Here is a 24,534-nt window from a genome sequence, read left to right on the forward strand (position 1 = left end):
GGTGGACAGGGAGAATCAGGACAGGCTGCAGAGGTTAAAGGGCTTCCGACTTCATAGCAGCAGTTCACAGACCTGTCAGCGGTGCAACCCTCTGTCCTGACAGGAGCTTACTTAATGGCGCCAGCGAGACATATCCTAGGGCCTTAGAACTGTCTTCCCCGCCTCTTCAACAGCACTCTGCAGGACACAGAAACCATACTTAGGTCCTGGGATCTAGTTAAGGCTTACAACAGAGATTGGGAAGATGCCCTGCTGCCATGGAGGGCATGCAGAACAGGTATATTGCTAGCTGGGGACACATTTTAATACGGTAGCTGAATAAGCCCCATGGATTAATCCATGGGAAGCTACAAAAAACAAAAACAAAAAACGTCCAACTGTGAGCTAAGACCATAGTTTCTCCACCTTCTGGAGGGGACAGAATTGCTCTCCCAGGTTCTGGCCTCAAGCCCTTAGGGTGTGCAGGGCCTGGACAGCACTGTGTGTATTGCATTCTCCTGAGCTGTCCCCAAGGGAGTCCTTGACTTGTGCCAAGTTTCTGGCACTCCCATCTGGAGAGAGAGGAGGGCAGAGCATAGGAGCTTGGCTTTCCCAGAGTGGAGCCGCTGGCTGCCACGGCTTGGGCCTCAGGTACTCAGGCCCTGACGGGAAGAATCATTGAGGGGGGAGGCAGCTCCTGGTGACTCCATCTCCAGGGAGCAGTCACCAAGAGCCCAGCACTAAACTCCTGCCTTCTTTCCTTTGCTCAGTGCAGCGTTTCTGCCTGCTGGTGCTAAGCTGACCCAGCAGGGTACAGGCAATGAGACACCCACAATGTACCAAGAAAATCTCACCACCACCCTCTTCAGTAAAGCACTTTGGTCTGGTTCTCAAGGTTTGGAGGGCAAAGCTGATTAAGTCAAAGTCATTTGTCCCAGGACACATCCTGGTAAGGGACAGACTCAAATCTAAACTTGGGTTGATATGGCTCCAGTATGGCAATGCAATGTCTAGCCTAATTAAGCGGGTAGATACAGTCTGGAGGCCCTGCCTTGCCACTCTACTTGGCTTGGATTTTTATCCCAGTGGAGTAGCCCCACATTTTTCTGGGAAGGAAGTTGTCCCAAGGGTGGATCCTGCTCCAATGACCCCACCTGCCCCTCCGCTGTCATGATCCATCATTGTACTCTCTTGGGTGCCAGATCCGAAGGCTCCCCAAAGGCCTTACCTCAGAAACAGGCCTGAGGCCAGCTGAGAAAACTGTCAGGGAAATGAGCACTGAGTATAATCCAAACTCTTAGACAAGAGGTCACAGACTGCTGTGGGGTCAGGGCAGCAGCCCTGAGATGTCTGAAGACAACTAGGGCCAAAGGGCAAAGGCAAGAGAGAGAAGGCAACAAACAGGCTTGGGCAAGCAAAGGTCAAATGGCACAGGCTTGGGAGGTGAGAAGCCCTGCTCTGAGTGTACCCTGTTACCCTCCTTGGTTCTTTCTGGAACAGGCATGAGGGGAAGCCCAGACTCTTTCCTTCAAAGGAAGCCAGAGACAGCTCGAGGGCCACATATCTAGGGCTGGACACAGGGTCACAGGGCCAGATCCTGGGGCTCTGAGACCTTCAGTGTGATCTTTGCCAGCACAGATATACCCATCAACCACAGTAGCTGATATCACTTATAAGTATTATCAGATATGTGTCCAGAAGTACAGATGCTCAGAAGGCGAGGACCTAACTTCCTTTCTCATGGGGCTTATCCCTAAATCCCTTGTATCAAGGGACTTCAGAAGGCAGGCCTTACCACCTGCCTGGACCCTCCTGTCTGGACAGTGGGCATTCAGATGCCAGGATGAACATTCTACTCTGCTCATGTAGAACAGACTTCTACATGACTCATGGAGACTGACAGGCTCATGTAGAATGCTCTTCTGTGCTGCTTAGAGAGAAAGGAGATGATGAAGGTCCAACTGCAAGGCTCTGCCCTGGAACCCAGCTGTCTTGGCAGAGCTGCTGCCAATCGGAACACACGGCCTGTGGCTGTTACACTTTAGGTCGGGCCCTTGTGAATTCTGAGGGCGGCAGCAGAGCCCAGTGGAATGAACTTGCTTGGTGTCGGCGCACTTTATGAGCCACTCAGATGCAGTCTGTACCCACACTCACCACCTGGACAGGCTTCCTGGTGCTGCTTTTGACAGGCTGGTCTCAGGCACCCTGGTAGCTGGGAACCTGGCCAGAGCTGGGTGAAGATCATATGTCAGTGCACCAAACAAGGAGAGGTACGTGGGTTATTTCAACTCCAAATCTGAATTTCCACATTTGGAAAGGATGGTCAATAACAAACAAAAGTCCTGTGGGTTTTTTGTTTTTTCTCCACCTTACTGTCTCAAACCTTCACTTACATGAATGTGGGTATACAACCCTAGGGTCATCTCAAAGACCCTCAGCCCTATCTTCACCTGCAGACACAGCCCCCATGCTCAGCCTAGGCCCAGTTAAGGAAGTGTATGAAGACATACCCAGGCTGGAGGTAGATGATGATATGCCAGAGTAGGCTCTTCTGTGAAGGCCCTGCAGTGTCCAAGGCTGGAACTGGGCCTCCCCAGCCTTACCCCCCATCACGTGCTATCTTATACTATAGACTGTCTGTTTGACTTGCTGGAGGAGTAGAAGGAGGCTCTCGGGCCTAGTCCATACATGGGGGACAAGGATCCACAAACAAGACACTGATTCACCATTTATTGTTCTCTCAATACTTTACTGGCCACACTTCCCAATATCATCACAGCAATTTCACCAAGAGGAACACCAAGTAGGCCCCTACACTGAGAGGATAGCCTCGGCTGGAAACCCAGCTCTTGAGTCTCTGTTCTTTGCTGCCCTGGGAAGAACACTCCCTCTGTGTTTCCGAATCTTCTAGAAACATTCACCATGAGGAATCACAGAACCATGGGCCTCACCTCGGGTTTGGGGAGGCACTGTACACCTTCCTCTGAGAACACCCATGCAGGGGCAGCCAGGTGCGCCCAGCAGGCTAGAATCCTGGCCAGGTGTTCACAAAGTAGCCACACTATGATGCAGACTTCTGGACATGCAGGAACCGGGGCCTGAGGAGACAGGATGAATACCTGGGTGCCATCTAAGCTCTAAGGAATATACACACAATGGGGCTGCTGAAGTGCACGGAAGTGCTGTGGCAATGAGAACTGTAGCCTTACCTCCCACAGAAGTCTTTACGGACAGCCACAAGACTAAGGTACAGGTCAGGCCTGCTCTGAAGCCAGCTGCTGACAAGCTCTGGGTGCCTTGGGTCCACTTCTAAGAAGATACTTCTACACGGAGGAGAAATGGGTCAGCTCAACTAGGCAGGGCCAGGACATGTGCTTCTAGGTTGTCTGGCCTGTAAGAGGCGGGCACAGTGATTGCCAAGGCATGCCAATTACACAATGGAAGAGGAGGAGGCTACTGTCCATACCCAGAGGCCTTCAAGAGCTGAGGTGCCAAGGTCAAGATGTGGGTAATGATGTCCATGCCTTCCTCACCACCATCCAGGGCCACCAGATCCTCGTAACTGAGTGAGAAAACAGTGGAGGTGAGAGCCTGGGGGAGGAGTGTGTCCAGGGTTGAGAAGCCAGGCAGACCTTCACAAAGGGCCCTCTGAGACCTAAGACTCCGGTTGCGAGGTAAGCTGAGGACCCATTAGTAAGTAGTTCCTAAATGGGTATAGCTCTTCCTTCTCTCCTCTCTCGTGCAGACCACATTCCATTCAGCAAGGCTGGATGGGCTTGCTGAGTCCCACTGACAGAGCCCTTGGGGCATGAGGCTCCCACAACACGGCATCTAAGGCTGATCCTGACAGACTCCAGAAAAGAGGAGCCAGCCCCCAACACATATTACCAGTGCTCATGTGGTTATACTGGGTTTTCCGGCCATGTGAATGCAGGATGGCTTTCCCACTAAGCCCTCATGAGACCTTTAGCAAGGCACCTTTCCTCCTAGGCCTTGGTCTTGTATAAAATGACACATGCCCCTATGAGTACCTTCTGTAAGGCTTTACTATGCCTGATGCTAAGTCCTTCCCATGGCCCTGCAAGCACCACCACTTGCTCCTCTTTCCAAGTAGGAAACGGATGCTCAGAGGGTAGGGCCTCCATGAGTCACAAGTGCAAAGGCAAAAACTTCCCCAGGAAGGCTGCAGGCTCTACAATATGCCTCTCAACACTGCACTGTTTTCTCCAGATGGGAGGGCCTCCAAGGGCCGACCAATCCGACTAGACCTTCTCTGCTGTCCCACCCACACTGTACCTGCAGATCTCTGGAGCCAGTTGTTCCATGTCCTTGTGGAAGACGTATGGAGGGTTGCTGACCACCAAGTCCACGGGAGCCCAGGGCAGAAGGTGTGTCCAGTGCCCCTCTGTGGGCAAAGAGAAGGATGCATAGCATCAAGCTCAGAGAAGTAAAAGTTGGCAGCTCCACTTGCCACCTTGTCCCTTAGCCAGTCCCACCCCTCAAGTTATACTGTGGGCCTGTCTTTAAACCTGATAAGCCAGACTCAGAGATTAGTAGCCAGAGTTCCTACTTAGCAGGCTGGCTGGGAGCGGACAAGTTCTGACATGCAGCTGTTCACTTGGAATATCCATGTTCTCTCTCCTCCCTATCAAGGCCTCCTCATTAAGCAATATTTAAGTAACGCCTCCAGCAAGCCCTCCTTGATTACAAAGGCAAAGGAAGGGCTTCTCTGCTCTGCAGCTCCCTGGCCTTGCCACTCTTTGCTTTATAACCAATACAGTCTGAGAGCACAAGGAGGCCAGGCTTGCTGCCCTCAGACAACCCCTTATGGCAGTTCCTGGGTGCCATTTGTACCAGATGCTAAACCAGGTATATAATACACAAAGCTAGGGGATTCTGTGGGTAACAAAACAAACAAACAAACAACAACAAAATCAGAACTGGAGCTGGAAACCTGAGGATACTGCAAAGTCCGCCACATGCCAGGCACTGCCGGATCACCTCTTCCAGGCCAGGGGGGCACAGGGAAGGCACATGTGTGTTTTTAGTCCTAAGGTTTTCTCTTTGTTGTTAATTTGTTTGATTTTTGTTTTTTTGAGATGTTCTTCACTTTATATCCCATCCTAGTCTAGAACTATGTTCTGGTGTCAGGCCTTGAATTCATAGGAATCCTCCTGCCTCACCACTGCTAAGATGACAGGTATAAGCTGCCATACTTGTCTCTGAATTGCTTTCCTTTCAACATCTGTTTACTTCTTCACAGTAAACAAACCCTAGTTAAACTTAACAGTCATACAGGGGATCCAGCAGGTAAGAGAGACCTGAGGTTGAGCAGTGGTGGCATATACCTTTAATTCCAGAGCTCAGGAGGAGAGGCAGGCAGATTTTGAGTCTGAGGCCAGCCTCAAAGAGAGCAAGTTCCAGGGCAGCTAGGGGCTACACAGAGAAACCCTGTCTTGAGGAGTAGGAAAAAAAAAAAAAAAAAAAAAAGGCCTGATGGCTAGCCCCTTCATGGGTTCATGGGTCAGGTCAGTCAAGAAGCCAATTGCCATTCCTGGCCCACTTGCCCAGCTGTAATGTTGTGGATTCATGAGTGAGTAGGGGCTGATGTGCTGAGTGATATCATTGGCCAGGGCCAGGATGCTGAAGATGCCTAATTTGCATAAGGAGAAATTCCAGGTGCTGCTGGACATTACCTTATAAGGAGAAAGGAAGTTTAACCTGGTGCAGGCTATGTGGCCTCCCAAAAAGAGCAAGGGCTGGGGCACAGGGCTAAATGTGCAGATGCATGCAGGCTCTGGGGGAAGGGAGGTTGTTTAAAGTCATGGTCCTACTCCTGCCAATCTCAGGATGACATTTCTGGAGTTTGGACATGCCTTGACCCCACTCTTGCTGAACCCCTTTTCCCCTTCCTCTTCCCCAACAGTTCCCTGGCCCCACAGACAATAGCACCTTGTCAGTCCTCAGCAAGGCCTGGTCTGAGATGGTCCATGGGTATGATTATTGGGAAACCCTTACCCCATTTCTGAAGTGTCTCACCCACCAGCAGCGCCTCTCTCCAGGATCCCTACCCCAGGAATATGTATAGGGGAAGTTACCTGAGGTCACATCAAGGGGGATGATCTGAATCCTGTCCTGCAACTGAAGCCTGGAGAGATGGAGACATGCTGGTGAGCATAGGATGCAAGCCTTTACCCTTGGCTAAAAGGACCAGGAGCTTGAAAGGGAGCCCTTCTTGGATCAGCATGAGAGCTACTGCTCATGATCCATCTGTTCCTAAACCCATGGGACCAATGCCGGGCTACCCTCATCGAGGCTCTCCCTCAAGAGTGGAAGCCAGACACTAGGAGGTTTGAGGTTCCAGGCAGAGTCCAACTCCCCAGTGCTGGCCTTTGGACCTCACAGCCCACCTACCTCTGAGCATTCTCACGGGTGAGACTAACAGCAGCTTCTGCCTTATCCACAGCAATAACTTGACTCTGCTCCAAGAACAAAGAAAGAGAGAATGGAATTCTGTGAGATGCCTAGGGATCCTGCCCCAGTTCCTAAGAAGAAAGAAATATGTAACAAATTTTTCCTGTAGTTAGGCTCTAGCCAGACAGACATCGATGGAAGTCAAAGGCTATGATCACGCTGGGCTGGGCACACCTTCCTTATCTGGCCACTTTCCCTGCATGCTTCTAGCACAGGGATGTGAGGGATGGATCAGTGGAAGGCTCGGTGAGTGACTATCGCCATGTGCTAAAGGCAGGGTAGAGGGATGCAGAGGGGGCTTACCTTGGGGAGCTGGCTCAGCAGGCTGAGGGCAATGGCTCCTGATCCACAGCCCACCTCCAGAATGAGGGGACCACCTTGGGGTCCCACTGCAGGGGCCCTCTGGGCAACTTCCTCTAAGATCCATTCAACCAGTTCCTGGAGAGCAGAGAGGGTCTGGATCAGACTGAGTGCTCCTGGGTGCCTTGACAAGGAAGTCCAGGCAGTTGGCTCCTACTGAAGGCGGGTGGGGGATAACCAAGGCCAAACTGATCTTCGCAAGGACCCTGGGTGGCTCATGCTATCCCTCCATGCCTCAGTTTACTCATCTGCAAAACTGAGCACTTCTCTCAGGAACCCAGTAAAGGGTAGTCAGAATCACACACCCATATTTGACAGCCAATCTTCTGTGCCTGGTCCTGCTTCTAGAGCCTGTGTTGATGTGCTGGATCATCACCACTGAATCATATAGACACTAACACCCAAAAAGCCCTATATGGAGCCTGAACTGTGGCTCACAGTGGTCAAGAATCAGGCTTGGAGATGAGGATATAGTTCAAAGGCAGAGCACTTGCCTAGCATATGTAAGGTCCTGGGTTCCACCCAAGTACCATGGGGAAAAAGTTAATACGGCAGAGGTACCTGGTGTGTTCGCAGTGTTCTCAAAGAGCTGACTTTGAGAATTTCCCAGGAGACTCCTAGGCCAAAGGGGCAAGTAATTCCCTTAATGGGACAGGAGCACATCCCTGCTGAGTCTCATACTAGCAAGTGGCTATGGCACAAATAGAACACGGTAAAGGGGCACAGTAGGAGCCTGTCTGGATGGCACCCAAAACTGTGGAAGGAGGATACTTTCAGACACCACCAGCATGAGTGCCAGAGGGTTTAGTATCTCGTCCACCATCTGCTGTCTACACAGGCCATATATGGTGTATGCAGGGTGAGCTAGGAATGAAGGGTGAAGGTTGCTGCTGTTTCCATAGCTGAAATGTTTCTACCATCTTTATGACTTGAAGATCTAGGACAGGGCTTGCCTCTCTTACATTAAATTATGAGAAGACCTTGGGTCTGACCCACCAGCTGGGCCGGTGGAGCAAACGGCACCAGGTCTCCCAAACCTACTTTGCTTTTAAGTTTGTCCTGCTGAGTCCCAAAAGGCATTTGTCCTTCTAGGGCCCCAATCTCAGTGGCAGTGCTCATTCACACCAAAGGAAACAAGTCCAAAGCAAACAGACACCAGAGAGTTGGACCAGCCTTCTCTGTCTCAAGCCCCTCTGTACTAAAGAGATACTGCTCATAGGTGAGAAAGCTTGGTTGAGTCCTGTGCCAGGAGTGAGTGAGGAGCACTGGGCTTATGACCAGTGTAGAACTTGCAATCTAGGGCTGTGACTGAGAGGCTGTGGTACAGGGAGCAGGCTGAAAGGCCAGCAAAATGACAGCCTGTGTTAGGGGTGTGAGTTTCTCTGGGTTTCCTGGCCACAAATAGCCCACTCTGGCTGGAGGATGACCCCTCAGCCAGCCCACACTGGCTAGCCACCTCACAGAGGCATCCCTGACCTCAGACACACACACACCATCTATGCAAATGGCCACCTGGCACAGGGTGTGAAGCTGACAGACTGGGCCCCCACTGCTACCAGTGGCCTCTTTCCTTCCTTTCTACCATGGAAATCTCATCTTAACTGTAGGACCATCCGCGGACTACGTGGGAACTATGTTGAGACGACATCCAGGAAGTCTAGAAAGTTCTTTCCTATGCAGTGAAGACCTTCCCTCTACCAAAAGCTGTTGGCTCTGAGCCAAGCTAGTTACAGAGGCAGGGCATCTTTTCCAAATGAATCCAGCAAGAACTCAAAACAGGGAATGGGCAGTTTTCAGTTTTGCCTGGACTCCAGAAGTACTCCACAACCCCTATGGAGGTAGCCCTGAGGTCTCAGATACAAGTGCCACACACACCCTCTGTTAAGGTCACATCCCTGATGGGCTGGCCCTAGTCAGGTAGACTGCCTCCCTGAAACAGTTATAGCAGCTGAGCCCCTCTAAGCGAACACAGTCATACCATGCCAGATGGAGATGCAAATAGCTCACACCGGCCTTAGGTTTCCCACTGTATATATTAGCCACCCTCTCACCCATCCCCACCCCCCCAAGGAAAACCAAACTCATCAGGCCACAAGCCACTTGCAAATTTGCATTTCAGACTTTTACACCTACCATCAAAAACCACCCTTTGATGGATAAAGAATACAGGCTCTGTGACCCCCTCCTCTGCACCCATTCTCTCCACTCCCTGCCACAGGCCACGTCCTCTTGATTTCTTAGTAAAGCACCCCCGTCTGATGTGGCTTCCCATTGGGGCAAACCTGGTGAGTTCTCAGAAATGTCTGTACAGTGAGTGAGGCAGACCTGGCCTCCCAACCAACCACAGCGTCCTCACTCCCCCCCCCCTCCTCCAGCAGCAAAGCTGCCTTCCTGGCCCGGACCCACCTCAAGTAGGTGGGGCACATAGGACCTGAAAGCTCATACCTGACACTCAGAATCCCAAGACACATGGCAGACACCAGGTCAGCTCCAAGAGGATGCAAAGGCCACCATGACAGCTTCCCTGCTATGTTCCAAGCCTTGACAGTCTCCAAGGATGGCAAGCAGAAGTCACATATTTGGGGGAAGCTATAGAACAATCCCCTGAAAGCCTGAAGATGACAGGCCACATCCTGCTTGGAGTATCTGTACCCCATCCCAGGTCATGCCAGTTCTAAAGAGGACAGAGTCAGAAAGTTCAGGTGCTGCCCATGGGTCCCTTTCTTGACCACCCTGTCACTTCTCAAGGCCTCAAACTTCCTGTCGTTCTGCCACATGAGAAGGGAAAAACCAGGTGACCAGAGTATTCTTTTTTTTTTTTTAATGTATATGTACAGTATTTTGCCTGTATGCATATCAACATACCATGTGCATGTAGTGCCCACAGAGGCCAAAAGAGGGCATCAGATCCCACAGGACTGTAAACCACTGTGTGGGTTCTGGGACTTGAACCTGGGTCCTCTGAAAGAGCAGCGAGTGCTCTTAACCACTGAGCCATCTCTCAGACATATTGGTGGATTCATGACCAAGGGACAGAGATTGAAAGGGGGAAGGATGGGCAGCTCGAAGGCTCTGGCTAGCAGAGGTGGAATGGGACAGACTGTTCCCAAGAATGTTTATGTGCCGGCATATCTTTGCAGAAATAATCTTTTTCAGAGCCTAGCGCCCTCTGATTTTTCTCATCATGCCCTATATGGTCCCACCTCACCCCAGAGCCCACTCTCCAGCTCCCAGCTCTGCCATCAATAAAGTAAGAAGAAGTCAAAGAAGGAACACATCTCTCCCACATCAGGTGTGTACCCAAGGAGCAGCATGCACGGGCCACACAATTGCCAGCTCTAGTAATCTGAGGGAAGGACACAAGCAATCACCTGACCAGACAATGGACCACCAAGTCACAGATGGCCTGACCAGACAGGCCAACGCCACCTTTAAGGTCACATTACTCATACCAGGCCTCTGGTGTCCAGTTACAGCCCTCTTTATTTCTCCCATGCTCTCTAAGCTGCTGAAGGCCATTAATTTCCCATGGGCCGAGTCTGCCATTGGTTGGCCTACAGGAAAGCTAAGAAATGGCTACAATGAACTGAGCACAGGGACAGCACTACTTGGAGCATTCTGTGTCACTTCCAGTCCTTGGAGCTGGGGCAGAGGCTTGGAATGTGAAGAGAGTCAAAGGAAGAGGGCAAGAGGGGGTCCTTTATCATGGCTCAGCCAACCTAGCCAGCAAGACCTATGTGTAGAAGGATGCTGTGAATGGCAACCATGGGGTCCCAGCACCCCCTGGAGGAAGTTGAGGGCAAGACAGGTACCTTGAACCTTTTCTCCTCTCCATCCTGTCCTAGTGATATATACTCACTTCTGTCTCTGGCCGAGGAATGAACACTGGGGGTACCATCTTCAGACTGAGCCCCTGAAAGTCCCACTCCCCAAGGATATACTGCACTGGCATCCTGCAGGAGGAGCATCCAGGGAGTCATTAGTACCAGGACCAGGATTAATAAGGCCAGAGCTGAACTGAGGACTACTGTTAAGGCTATCAGGCAGGATCCTATCTGCATTACCCTAGGACAAACAGTCTAGACCTACCCTCTTTCCCTTCTTTCAATTTACTACACCAATCCTGCTCTTGCTACTTCCTTACCCCAACAGATCCCTAGTCCTTAGGCGCTTCAATCCTCCCTGACCGTAGTTTGGTAGAACCAGGGATGGCTGGATCTCTGTAGAATTCTCAGATCTGTCCATGAGTGCTTACCTCTGTAACCGATGGCTACATAGCTCCTGAATGGACTCCCGTTGTTGAGGGGTCAGAAGCTTGGTCCGAAGTACTGGTCTCAGGCTCTGAAACTGTCCCCATGAAGAATGTGAGTGGCTGGTTTCCTTGGTCTAGGGACACACACCCAGGTTTCTTGTGTGGACAATGTCTGTGGACTCAACACTAGCAACTTAATCATCCCTGAACCCATAGCGCCTGGAACATACTGTAGTAAGTTTGTTGGATGAATGAATAAATATCTGCCTGAAATATTTGTTCCACAAAATCCCACCAGTCTCAATTAAGCTCCCTGATTAAGGCAAAATTTAAATAAAAAAATAAAACAAACGGGGGCTGGAGAGATGGCTCAGAGGTTAAGAGCACTGGCTGTTCTTCCAAAGGTCATGAGTGCAATTCCCAGCAACCACATGGTGGCTCACAACCACCTAATGTGAGATCTGGTATGTAGGCAGAATGCCATATAAATAATAAATGAATCTTAAAAAAAAAAAAAAATACAAAACCTCCTCAATATCTATTCCCCTGAGTTCTCCCTCCTCCCTCTTCCTGTACTACCTTATATTTCACTTAACTGTTTTGGCTCCAAGGACATGAGCCACGATGTACTCACAGGATTCCCGGGCCTCTGGGATACCTCTTTCCTCAAAGACCTGTGTCCAGTGGCTCACCATCTCTGTGGCACTCAACAGCCCAGCCAGACATGAATGAGACTTCTGTAAATTGAAGGCCCAGCCCTGGGAGACTCCCCTTCTTCCCCTGGGACCAGAGAGGAGGCTCCAAAGTATTCGGCCCCAAAGCTTCATGTCTTGGAGAAAGATTTCTAAGCTGTTAGGTCTCCCTTGTGCTATCAGTCACTGAGGTCGGGGCTGGGAGTGATCCCTGGGCGGGGCTTCGTGGAGAAGGATCAGTCATAGGCACTGGTTCTCCATTGTTTTCTCAGATGTTATCACCCTAGAGGAGGATGTGGAAAGATTAAAGAACTGCCTGAAAAGAATGTGCTTTTAGTCTGTCACCTCCTGAACTATATTCCCATGCTCAACCACTTATCTGATTTCTTTTTGTCTTTGTTAGTAATGTTATTTCCAGGTTGAATTGGTAGAGCCTGGTCCCTGTTAATAGCCAAGGTGTAGGTTTGGGAGTAGGGCAGACTTATGTCAGACCTCAATGTGAGTGAGCTCAGTCAAGTCATTGTTTCTGGCTTCCAGTTTGCTCATCCATAACCTGAGAAAATTACACAGGCTCTCTAGTATGTGGTGCCTTCATCAGTGAATGTCAAGGGCATGGAAGACAGTATATCACACACGAGGGACTGGCTAATAGATGGCAGGAGACTGTCATGCTTGGGAGCTTTGCTTGTGACACTGTGTATGTACTATTTTGTTTGGAAGCTGAAAGTGTTTCTCTAATTTAACCCTTGATCCTAGACGTTAGCATAAATTGAAGGCTGAAAAAAATAACCATGTTACACTTAAGTTAACATGAGTAAGTTATCTGAAAACTTAAAATCGGTGGTCCCCTCTACTTTCAAACAAACTAAGGTCCAAACTAACATTTGCTGAATACCTGCTAACTGTCACATCCTCAAAGGGCTGCAAAGGAAGGAAGCAACGTGCCCACGGTAACTCAGCTAGAAAATACCCCGGGCAGGACACAAATTCGGCTCTGCCGGACTCCTGAGGTAACTGGATCCACCTGTACCCATTTCCGGAAGGGACCAAAGCTCGAAGTCTAGACACAACCTCCATCCCAAATCTGCAAAAACATTATCGACGATTCGGGTGTGCGCGCCCTCTTTTCGAGCCTGTTTCCCCCTGGCTGTGAGGAATAGGGCCCTCCCCGTCTCAAAAGTCAACGTGGCGGTCCATGTATTCTCATCCCGAGCTCCACCTCTGGTGCATACCTGCTAGAGGCGACGCACACGTGCCCTATTCACACACCGGCACCAGGAAGCAGCCCCAGGGTCAGCCCCCGGATGTGCGTAGCCTGCAATGTACTCCCTCAGCGCCTTGCTTCCGCCTCGGTGCAGTTGAGAAAGGGCTCGTGTGGACCACGTCTCTCGGATCTAGGGTTCCTGCAGTGGCCGGATTCCCCTTGGAAGATTGGGGACGGCGGGGAGGCTGAACTGACCGGCAGCTGCAGCCCCACTAAGGGCAAAGTGCAAGAATGTGTGAAGTGTTGTGTAGGGCCCCAGACCCACTAGTCTTCCTTCAGATCGCAGAGATGTGTCTCCAACATGCGGTGATTGCTTGAAGCAAACGTTGTCATATCTAGTTGGGGAGGTGTGTGGGAAGAAACAAACCGCGAGAGTGTCATCCGCGTTCCCTGGGTTTGAGAGTCAGATTCGTTGAAGGAGGAAGGGAGTTGTTCTAACACCTAGCAGCGTGTGGTTGGGTTTCCGTGTTTGGGGGCAGTCTCTGTTTTAGGAAAGGGACTGAATATCGAAGGACCCCCTCGGTAAGCACATAGAATTTTGGAGCAGATAGCAGAACAGCGAATACTGGATTTGAAACCTGATTATGTTGGCAATTCGTTGTTTAACTTTGTTCAAGTGCCCAGACCTTTCTAGGCTTTAGTTGTGCCTTTTATGAAATGTATAGCAGTCTCAGGACCTAGTTGTGCAGGCATGTGATTGCAGCTACTGGAGAGGCTGAAGCAGGAGAATCCTATGTTCAAAGCCAGCCTGGGTCATTTAGTAAAAAAAAAAAAAAAAAAAACCTGTCTCAAATTTTAAAAAGGTGGGAGGGGTCTTTGAAGAGATGGCTCAGCAGTTAGGAGCACATACTGCCCTTGCAGAGGACTGGATTTCAGGTTCCCAGCATCCGTGCGCATACCCTAACCCAAACACACATACACATAATTTTAAGAAATTAAAAATAGTTCATCGAGTAGCTCAGTTTGTTGACCTGCTCACCTAACATGCACAAAGCTGGGTCTGATGCCCGAAAGTGGGGTGTGGTGATACACACTTAGAAATCCCAGCTCTGGGAAGGTGGAGGCGTGGGGACAACTTTATCTTTCAAGGTCAGACTGGGCCACACGAAACCCTGTGTCAAAAAAAAAAAAAGTAAAAAATTAAAAATTGGAGGAAAAAGGGGGGGGGGATCTGGGAACTGGATGTACTGGTGCACACGTAGAAATCCCAGTACAAGGAGGTCTGGAGAGATGGCTTTTCCAGAGGACCCAGGTTCAATTAACTGTTAACTCCAGGACCAGAGGATCCAATGCCCTCTTCTGGCTTCCTGGAATTCAGGAATTCAGACACAAACCTAATGCACAGACATACCTGCAAGACAAAATGCCCTTACACATAAAATTAATTAAAATTTAAAATCCCAATACCCAGAAAGTAGAGGATGGCCTTGGTTCAAGGCCAGCCTGGGTTACATAGTATCAGGCCAGCCTGGACAACAGTGTGATACTGTTTAGGAGACAGGGTGGAGGATAGTTTTAAAGGGCTGGGGAAGGAATTGGTGCTTCTGTCCTGAGATAAATTTTTGCTATGGATGGAAGCTATTATGAGGGGTCATAGGTGGGTTTGCTTGGCTCAGGGCACACAATTATGTCACTCATAATTCCATTCTGCTCCCAACATCTCTGGACGAAAGATTCTCCATTTATAACCTCATAGTTGGAGTCATTTACCAAAAAAGCCCTTTCATCAGAGTTCCTACCTAAGCGGGTAGCTGAGACAAAGGTGGAGAAGCAGTTTACTGTTCAACGGATCAAGCTAGAGTTCAAAGAGGCTCCGGGTCTTGTGCTCTCAGCAAACATCTGTACCTACGCATTTTCGGCTTACGATTCTGCCCCGGTTTGGAAGGAATTGGCCAGGAGCCCGAATTCTGGCCCAGAAAGGGCTTGGTCACCTACAGTTCACGGCCCAACTTCCGGCAGGCCATCAGGGTCAGAGGTACTCTCAGAGAATCTCTTTTGGTTGTCGGGTTTCAGCGCTCGGCTCCCGCTGTGGACGGGGCTACATCTGAGGGACAGGAGAGTGGGCCAATGCTGGTCGGGCTTTAGGCATGGCAGCCAATCAGGGCCCGGGGGCGCGGAGGGGGCCGGGAGGCAAGGCACTCCGGCTCCTGGGGATCCCCCGAGGCCGCTCATCCCAGCCCCACCCCCTCCGTGGTCCCGGCCCAGCCCACCCCAGCTCAGTCTGTCAGCCGGCATAGGCTAATCCTAGCTGATCACTGCTTGCAGGGAAGGCGGACCTTGAGTCGGACCTGTCGCCCCCACCGTCCGGGCCTGGGTGTTCCCCCCGCCCACGCCTCCCGCCGGTCGCTACCACCCTTAGCTTCTCTGGCTGAGCTCGGCGCCCCGGAGAGGATTAAGTAAGTGCTGAGATCGGCTGCTCCTGAGCAAGAATGGAGGAATCGCAGGGTCGAGGAGGCGGGCGTGGGGTTTGAGACCGGGAGGACTGAGAGAGCTGATGGAGAGTGGCGTGCCGCTTCTTGGAGGTCGCGGTGCCCACCACTTTTACCCCCTGTTCTTTCCTTCCCCTTTGGACCCCGAGGCAGGCCAAGAACATAGTCGGCAGGATGCCTTCTCTCCCTTTGGCCCATAATAAACTGAGACTCAGAGCAAGTTAAGGGTCTGGTCCAAGGTCATGGCTGGGATCAGTGTCGGAGCCCAGAAGCGAACCTGAGACTTCTTGCTGAGCCAAGCTGGAGAGGACAGAAAGGAATGAGTCTACTCCATGCATGACCCTCTGCCAGCTTTGCTCCTTCATAAGGGACCATGAAGGATATGTGCACACCTCTCACACGTAATTTTGCACCTACAAGAGGAGGCATCGCATGTACACCTGTGAGCCACACAGACAAATACGAATGTGGCCATAAGCTTGGAACCCTTTCTCTTTCTAGATCTGCTCCCCTGCAGCACTGTTAGGACTCCTTCCCGCCCTGCTATATCCAGGACCCACGGGGCTGGCTGATCACCCATCCTCTGCTTCCAAATTAGGGGGGAAACAGAGGAGAAGGCATTTCAAAGTGGATATTCTATCACTGCCTCTGAAGATGTGACTCCTTGCCTTACTTCTAGGAGTGAAAGGAGGTGGTCCAATGACCACCCTGCCAACTGCCCCGCCAGAGGATCTGGCTCAGCCTATCTTTCCTGCCTCTTGGTGTTTCAGCACCAACCACAGCCTGGGTCATACAGTCGACTAGGTCCAGAGACTCCTGAGAGCTCTCCTTCTCCTAGGTTGTGGGTGATAGAGATGGGGGTTTGGAACCTTTACTGGGCGCCTCCTGTGGACAGGCCTTGTGGTTGGCTAAGTTGTTTTCCCTCCTGGGGACTTATTTGTTCTGGCATGCCACTAACTACAACACCATAGGGCTGCTCTTGTCCTCCACTGTGAGGAAAACTACACACAGAGAAGAGGGGTGACTTGCCTGAGGCTATATCAGGTCTGCCTGGATCTTAGGCAAGCGTTTCCCTCCAAGGAAGGAAAAGGCTGCAGGATTTTTCCCCCTAAGCGGAATGAGGGATGTGGGGTGCAGGGAGTGAGGAGGTAGGAGTAAAAGAAATAGTGAGTAAGAGATCATTATGCAAGGGTGGACTTTTTCTTTCAGGCCTCCTGCATCTTCTCCCAGCTTCTCAGTACAATCGTGATAATCACTGTGCAGAGGTGGCAGAACTTTGTTTTCATGTCCCAACATCCATATGGGAGCCATAGACAAAGCCTGCATCCTAATACCCCCTGAACTTGACTTAGCTCTGTCTTGAAACCTTTACTTCCTCCGTGCCTTCAGATTCTAGATGGACTTTATCTCATGGACAGACCCCTTGCTGTAACTCTCGCCTTTATTTTTCCCTTTGTAGAACCCAGGGAGGCAGGGGTCTCCTGTTACGGATTTGGCTGAGCCCGTGGTCACCACGGAGGTGGAAACTACAGCCTTGGACATTCCTAACACCAGAAGTTAGTGGGCAGGTTGACTGAGCGCTGACGGTCTCCGGCATCAGCATGAACTCCAGGGGCCCAGCTACTCCGAGCTGGTTCAGCAGCCACCTGCCCACCACTGAGACTGACTTGGAGCCTGCCACTGAAGGGTCTACCACAGAGACCACCTCCCTCAGCCCAGAAACCACAAGCTTCAATGACACCAGAATCACTGATATGTCAGGTGGTGCAGCTGGCGTGGGTACCATGCTTCTGTCTTTTGGGATCATCACAGTGATTGGCCTGGCTGTGGCCATGGTGAGAGCCGGGGCAAGCCGGAGAAGGCCCGGAAGGCTGTCCTTTAGGGGAGGGTGATTAGTGTTTAGACTTATAGACAATCTAATTGGAAGACAATTGTCCATTAACAATAATTCAATTCCCTCCCGCCTGCCCCCCAAGACTTATTTACTGGAATACAGATAAGCAATTCTAATTGGAAGAACTAGAAGTGAGTCTGAATAACACATGGTGTTTGAGCCTGGGGCATATAAGATAGGTGTTGGGGAGGGTCCAGACACAGGGTCTTGACAGGCACATGTTTGAAGCAGGTAGGAGGTTCTGTGAGCAGCAATAAGGGCAGTGAAGAAGGGAGTATAGGAGTTTCGAGCATTAGAGGCCAGAAAGGTAGTTGGGATATTTTATGGGATGCAGAGTCTGAATGGGATACATTAGCCATGGCAGGCTGTTAGCAGTTCATTTTAGCATTCGTTTGGCATTTATTGACTGTGCTCCTTTACTCTTGGAACAAAACAGGGCCAGAAGGGACAAGGTCATGACTTGTGTTTCTTATGAGGAATGGGTTAATAGGCAAGGGGTTTTGTCTGGGCTGGGTGGTCAGAGAGAGCTGGGAAGAAACCTTAGAGCTCTGAGTCCAGGCAGGAGCCTGACCTCACTGTCATGAGAAGGGGTAGGAGCAGGCAGCCCTCAGAGCAGAGGTGAGCTAGAAGAACAATGTGAGTATTCTTCAACAGTGACAGGCACAGAGAATGTCACTAAAGAGACAACTAGAGATTGTACAAGTTAAGACTAAGAAAAATGAGGTGCTGCTGAAGTCCCCCAGAGGGGCTAGTAATAATGGCATTCTGCCCATTGCCCTCTACAGGCAATGATGGCTGGCCTTGAGCTCTGTTGTGGGTCTGACAAACAGGGCTGGATGGGGCGGGGTGGGGGTGGGGGTGACTGGGGATATAGCTCAGAAGCCAAGAACATGCATATCAGGTACAAAGTTCTAGGTTCAGTCTTAAGCATTAAGAAAACAAACAAACAAACAAACAAACAGCACACATGTACACACACAAAAAAAACAAATAAACAAACAACAGAAAAGAAATAGAGCAGGGATAGTCATCCATGGCCTGGCTAGAACCAATTAATGTTAAACTAGGGTTGCCATATGGGCCCTGCAGGCTCCGGACAGTTGCCAGGGAACAACTGCTGACCAGCAAGTAGGGCCAGGACACATTAAAAGGCAGAGGGAGGCAGGGGGAGGGGAGAGGAGCTTTCCTGGGGTGAGAGGGAGGTAGAACACTAGTACTTCCCCTTGACACCTGTGTGGGGGCTACAGCAGCCTGAGACATCCTCACCAAGGGGCCAAATGGCTTAGAATCTGTCCTGAGCTAAGCAAAAGATTTTCACCTAGGAATTTGATAAGGCTGCCTTGCTCTTTTTCTTTGAGAGGGACATTCAAGCCAGAGTGGATGACCTTCCCACCAAAGGTAGAGGGGCAGAGGGCGGTAGGACAAAGACAGTGGAGGGCAGGGAAGAGCTACAAGTCACAGAGGAGAAGAGAAGGCTGCTAGAAGTGTCCCCTGAATTCCTCTTCCTTCCCCCTTGTGCCAGCCTTGAACCACGCCATAGGTGCATGGAGGAGCTGGTGCCAGCCTCATGCCTCACACGGGAGTATAAGGAGAGCTTGGTACAGGACAGGAAAGCTCCCTGGGAGATGTGGGGCTGGACAGTGGGGGACCAGAAGATTTGGAAAGGAAATATGTGCTCACCTGGGGCAGTGGGGCCACAGGGCAAAGGCATGCATGCTGGATAGGGTCTTGTCTGGCTTTTCCTATAGATTTACCCTGAGTCACAGCCCACAGGGGTGGGAGGAGGTTTGGAGCAAGAGTCACGAGGCCAAGGGGCAAGCACAGGGTGTGTAGCTGGAGCTCAGGGTGGAAGGGGGCTGGGGATGACCCAGAAACCTGAGTTTCTGTTGTGTCTACCCATAGGGCAGCAAGGAGTTACTCCCGGGAACAGGTAGATGAGCTAGGAATTCTTTAGCTTTTTTCCACTCCAGACCATATGGGGAAAGCTCTGGGCCAGATTGGGAACTAAACAAATTAAAGCTATGAGTGGGCTACAAAGATTGTGGGAGCCACAGGGGCTTAGGGCAAACTGGAAGGTGTGGTTTTCCCCACATCCTCCTGATATATATATATATTTTTTACACATTTTTTAAGGTTTATTTCTTTATTATTAATACAATGTTCTGTCTGCGTGTACACCTACACGCCAGCAGAGGGCACCAGATCTCATTATAGATGCTTGTGAGCCACCATGTAGTTGCTGGGAATTGAACTCAGGACCTCTGGAAGAGTAGCCAGTGCTCTTAACCTCTGAGCCATCTCTCCAGCCCCCCTGTTATATTTTTTATAGTCAAAAATTGCCAGTTTGGGGAAGAACAGATGGTGGCAGTAGTCCCTTGGAGTCCCCGCCCAGGTGTGGCCTTCCAAGTTTTACCCCCTTCCCCTCTCTCTTTGGTGTTTGGTGCCGAGGCTTCCTGCTCCTGCCTGTGGGTTCTAGATACCATCTGGTTGCTAACCTTTTGCTTTTGTGTCTGGACAAGGGAAGGAGGAAGCCAGGGACTTTCTTAGGTTCCTGTAGCATCTGGGCTCTGAGGGGTTGCCCTGGGGCTCAAGTGTGCAGAACATTGCCTGGAGCCTCGCTCTGCAGTCGGCCTGCTGTTGATCTGCTGTTCTCTTTGCCTGTGGGTGGCTTCAGTGAGAATTGAGGGGACATGCTGAAGTTTTCCTTTCCCCGTCAGCAGGGAGGAGTCCCAGGCAGATGCTGAGTGGGCAGTCAGTCAGGATTTGGAGAGCTGGAAGCAGCCAATTCCAGACAGGCCTAACTGGTTTTCCTCTGCCTGGCCCCCATCTCTGAATCTCCAGACTCAGTCTGGGATCTCTTGGCATCTAAAGATACCAAAGGAACCAGGTGGGGTTGTGCAGGCCTGTTATTCTAGCCCTCAGAGACGGAAATAGAAGGATGGAGAGTTCAAAGCCAGCCTGCCTACATAGGGAATTCCAGGCAAGGGTGGGCTATGTAGCAAGATCTTATTGAGTAGTGGAGGGGAAAATGTGAAACACATATGTAAGGTGTCTGTATGGGATGGGACCTTGAGGATATGGGGGACACACTTTTTATACTCTACTGTTCACCCACCATGAGGGCATGCTGGACTGCTGGGGCCCCCTCCCCTCACTATCTGATGCTATTTCTTCTCTTGCAGGTTTTATACATCAGGAAGAAGAAGAGGTAAATCCCCAGATGGCCCCTGAAGCTTTATAGCCTAAGGGAAGGGCTGGGCTGAGATCCAAGGGATGTGAGTAGGAAAGCAGAAAGAGGCCCCAGCACTAAGGCTCCTCTCTCTGGGTGCAGGGCAGTGGGGGAGAGCAGAATCAAGGCCTCTTCTGCCAACTCATAATGGCCACTTTCTCACACAAGCAGGCAGGTAAGAAGATTCTGAGCAAACAGGTGTAATCCTGGTATTGGGGTATGGGTTCAGGAAAGGAGGGTAGAAATCATGGCCACCCAGCTACCCTTGCCCTGATGGCCTAAATTGACTGCCACGAACTCCCCCACTCTGCCTCTGTCCATAGAGGCTGGGGATTGCAGTAGGGGCCTGGTCTAGGCAGCCCATGTGGATCCTGCCACCAGACCCAGGAATGGGCTTCTTATTCATTCTAAAGCTATCCATCTGAGAGTCAAATTGATACTGTAGGTTCAAAGACGTCTGTCAGTGAATCCTGAGGGAAGACTAATTAGGCGCCCTAAACTTGGTCTGTGGCTCCCTTGGCTAAAAGGACTGAGGGAGGAAAGCTCTTCCCTACCCCCAAACAGCCTCCTTCTACCCCCCAGGCTGGAGAAGCTACGTCACCAGCTCATGCCTATGTACAACTTTGACCCCACGGAGGAGCAAGACGAACTGGAGCAGGAGCTACTGGAACATGGGCGAGATGCTGCCTCCATGCAGGCTGCTGCCTCCATGCAGGCCACACAGGGCAAGGTGGGCACCGGCCAGTTTCCCCACCCAGCCTGGAGCTGTCCTTTCTTTCTATCCCACCCTGCACCCTTCCCACACATCTTGCCAGCCCTTGCCAGGTGATGAGCTGGCAGATTTGAGCACACGGGTCTCTTCAGATTTGTCCATAAAGTACGAGACTGTTCGGTGGCCCTGGCAGACTCTATGCAAAGCCAGGCTCTGTGGGATCCAGCCTGGCTCAGGTCTGACAGCCGGTGGTAGATCATGGAGGCCCCGTTAGAATCCCTGAGCCTAGTTTTTCCATCTACAGATGGAAATACTAACTCTTGCCCTGTGACTCCTCATGTACTAGCTGGGAAAGCAAAAAAAAGAAACAACAAAACCTAAAGGCAAGATTGACAGGGCCAAGGACCCTTTGGTTTCTTTAGTCCATGAGGATCCGTGGACACGAGTGGGTTGTGAATGGAATCAGGCTCTTCAGCAGTGGCTGAAGAGTGGGCACGTGACTCCTAGCCCCTGACAATCTAGGGCAGTGGAGACCCAAGCCAAACACACCTCCTGTGTGCAAAGGGGCGGGCACCCATGCCCTCATCCTGTCAGAACCACTGGGCAACCTGACCACTTGCTACCTCTCTCCCAAACCCCAACCATGGTACTGTGAAGGGCTTGGGCCTGTCCTTGATCCATCCTTATGTCTGCCCCTGTCCTGGAGGGGGAGGAGCAGCAGAGGTGATATATTTCTGCTGGCAGAAAATACATGCATAATTAATCCAATACTAAGCTCATAGTCAGTGCTGCCAAGGTGACAGGGCAAGCTGGGAATGGCTTGGGGGAGGGAGGAATCATCTAAGCCAGGTCACATTTCTAGACTGAGCCTGGTGGAAGGGCACTCTAGGCAGAAGGCAGAGCCGATGCCAATCAAAAGCAGGCACCAGGAAGTGAGGATGGACGGGACTGTATCAGAGACTGCCCGGGTCAGGGTTTCTGATGTTCCTGTCTGTCTCCCTGCAGAGCACCCTCCCTTCCCAGGGCCCACTGCAGAGGCCTAGCAGGCTGGTGTTTACTGACGTAGCCAATGCCATCCATGCGTGAGAGGCCTGAAAACAGGCCTGGACCTCTGACAAAGACACCTGCCACAGTGCTGGCAGTGCTGCCCACTTCCTGACTGTCAAGACCTATTCTCAGGACCTGAGTCATCACCACCACCAAGACAGGAAAAGGCTGCAACAGACCCCAGCTGTGCTGAGGCCCCACCCACTGACTCTCAAGCTTGAACAGAGAGTGCTGACCAGGCTAGCCATTTGGCCACTGACTTTGCCTGAACCAACGGCCCTGGCATGGAAGGTGAAGAGCCATTGCTGGTTTCCTGATTGCCTCCTAACCTTTATGAATCAAGGTCTGCTTCTCTGACGGGGAGGAAGAGCACAACTTGAAGGGGAAGGGAGAGGAGAGGCAGCTCTCCTCCATCTAGGATTGCCCTTTTATTTTTTCGGCCTGGAGCCTCCTCTAGGGTAGAGAATGACAGGGACAGGGCAACACTTTTTTTTTTTTTTTTGCAAGGGATTGTTTGTTTGTTGAGACAGGGTCTTGGCTAGCCAGGAACTTACTCAGTAAATCATACTGGCCTCCAACTCATAGAGATCCACCTGCCTCTACCTCCTGAGTGCTGAGATTAGGGCATGCCACCATATCCAGCTAGGGCAGCACCATTTATAGGCCCAAGAGGCCCAGGAACAGAGCTGGAAATGCCCAGTAAATGCCAAGGGCTACACAAACTCAGGAGCTATCCATATTTAAGATATTGTGGTGAGTGGGTTAGCATGAGTTCTCCCAGAGGTCTCTGCCATACCCCTAGCAGCCAAGGCAGCTGCTGAGGGAGAGGAAATTGGGAGACCGGGTATGGGAAGATGCAATTACCCCAGATGTGGAGAAAGGCTTCATGCATGTGTATTAGTGGGCCACATACAGATATGTAGCTCTTCCAGCAGAAGAGCATGACAGAGGCTCTCCACATTGGCCCCACCTTGCAAGCTGACTCCCACCCCATGGTGTGTAGTGAAAGACTGCCGTAGGCCACATCCTCTCCTTCAGCGCTCAGGGCTACACAGCAGAGGGAAACAAGGCTGGGTTCCTCCGTCCACTGTGTTTCCTCCGTGGGCTCCAAAAGCTGGCCTGACCTGTTTCTGGAAATGGCTCCCTTCCTATATGGGGTTCTGGGAGAGGGTGTTGGTCTGTCTAAGGGCAGTCACAGGCCAGAAGCTGGTAAGCAAAGTTACGGTTGTCTGAGAAATGAGTCTGGTTTTAGTTTTTCCCTTCCACCCCTATCTGCAGGAAGGGCCACTCAGTGTTCATGGGATGCGGAAGAGAGTCTCTGCCATTGGCCCTTCCTTCCTCTAAGGTGCAAAGATGATATCAGGGGCATCCGGGCAGAGCAGACCACGGGGCAGTTTTTCTACAGAGACACACGCCTGAGCGCGCACAGAGGCGTGTCCCCAGTGTCTCTGTACTCGCTGTCCTCTGCTGGTTAGAGGGGATTCGGGGGTGGCACATCTACTCTTGGGCAGATCCCACGTGTCAGGAGGTGAGGGGCTAGGAGGATCCCACGGGGACAGCTCTGGTTTTATTCCTGCCTCTAGATGCTATAAATACGTTAGCACTTGAGCAACTGGAAGGCTGTGAGTAATTTAGGATGCACAAAGCTGTAATTTAACTCACAGCATCTCGGTGTGTGAGAGCATTAAAGATGTAATTAAGATGTTTACACAAAGAGAATGGAGTCTGCGACACTTGGGGTGCAAACCCCGGGAAGGGACACAATGGGTGAGATGAGGATCTGTGGGAAGCCTGGGGACAGTCACTTGGATCCCAGCTATGATATGGCAGGCAGCCCAGCTGGTTTTCTGTGATCTACCCATGGAAATGCTTTGGTGTGGGCCTCATGCCTTGACCTAGCCATGGAGTGACAATGCCTGTAGAACTGTAGAACCTGGGGGCGGGGTAGAGAGATCAAGTGGACAGAATCTTGTGAGATCAGGTGAGGAAGAGGGCTTGATCCCCAGACTCTGAGGTGGCATACCTTGTCTCGGAATACACAGGAGCTGTGTCCGAAACACAAAAGTAAAACGGCTTCCTGTGGAGCACAAAGTACAGGGTATGTGGCATGGAATGGGGGAGTCAATAAGGTTACATGTATGGGACACGCCTGTTGGGCTCAGAAAGACTTAGAGGAGAGAGGCAATAGGGTGAGCAGTTTGC

At 51.1% G+C, this 24,534-nt stretch overlaps 2 protein-coding genes across 3 annotated transcripts; one reads left to right on the top strand and one right to left on the bottom strand.

Moving 5' to 3' along the window:
* Positions 1–2,694: 2,694 nt before the first annotated feature.
* Hemk1 (HemK methyltransferase family member 1) lies at positions 2,695–13,055 on the bottom strand. Of its 2 annotated transcripts, XM_055629879.1 has the most exons (11): positions 12,990–13,055; positions 11,662–12,040; positions 11,069–11,160; positions 10,673–10,766; positions 6,757–6,891; positions 6,394–6,458; positions 6,078–6,127; positions 4,276–4,384; positions 3,446–3,541; positions 3,189–3,302; positions 2,695–3,077 (listed from the first exon to the last, which is right to left on the bottom strand). In XM_055629879.1, the coding sequence occupies exons 2-11, from the start codon at positions 11,890–11,892 to the stop codon at positions 3,041–3,043; spliced, it is 1,023 nt and encodes a 340-aa protein (XP_055485854.1). In that variant the 5' UTR covers positions 11,893–12,040; positions 12,990–13,055; the 3' UTR covers positions 2,695–3,040. The 2 variants fall into 2 exon arrangements, with proteins under 2 accessions (XP_055485854.1, XP_055485855.1); XM_055629880.1 differs by lacking the exon at positions 12,990–13,055 and having other exon boundaries at positions 11,700–11,765.
* Positions 13,056–15,089: 2,034 nt separating this feature from the next.
* CUNH3orf18 (chromosome unknown C3orf18 homolog) lies at positions 15,090–24,267 on the top strand. Its single transcript, XM_055629757.1, has 5 exons — positions 15,090–15,417; positions 16,910–17,285; positions 20,527–20,552; positions 21,156–21,303; positions 22,291–24,267. Exons 2-5 carry the CDS (start codon positions 17,052–17,054, stop codon positions 22,369–22,371), a joined length of 489 nt encoding a protein of 162 aa, XP_055485732.1. The 5' UTR covers positions 15,090–15,417; positions 16,910–17,051; the 3' UTR covers positions 22,372–24,267.
* The last annotated feature ends 267 nt before the right edge of the window (positions 24,268–24,534 follow it).

This window comes from Psammomys obesus, unplaced genomic scaffold (genome assembly GCF_907164565.1).
Source record: "Psammomys obesus unplaced genomic scaffold, mPsaObe1.curated_primary_1811, whole genome shotgun sequence".
NCBI lineage: Eukaryota > Metazoa > Chordata > Mammalia > Rodentia > Muridae > Psammomys > Psammomys obesus.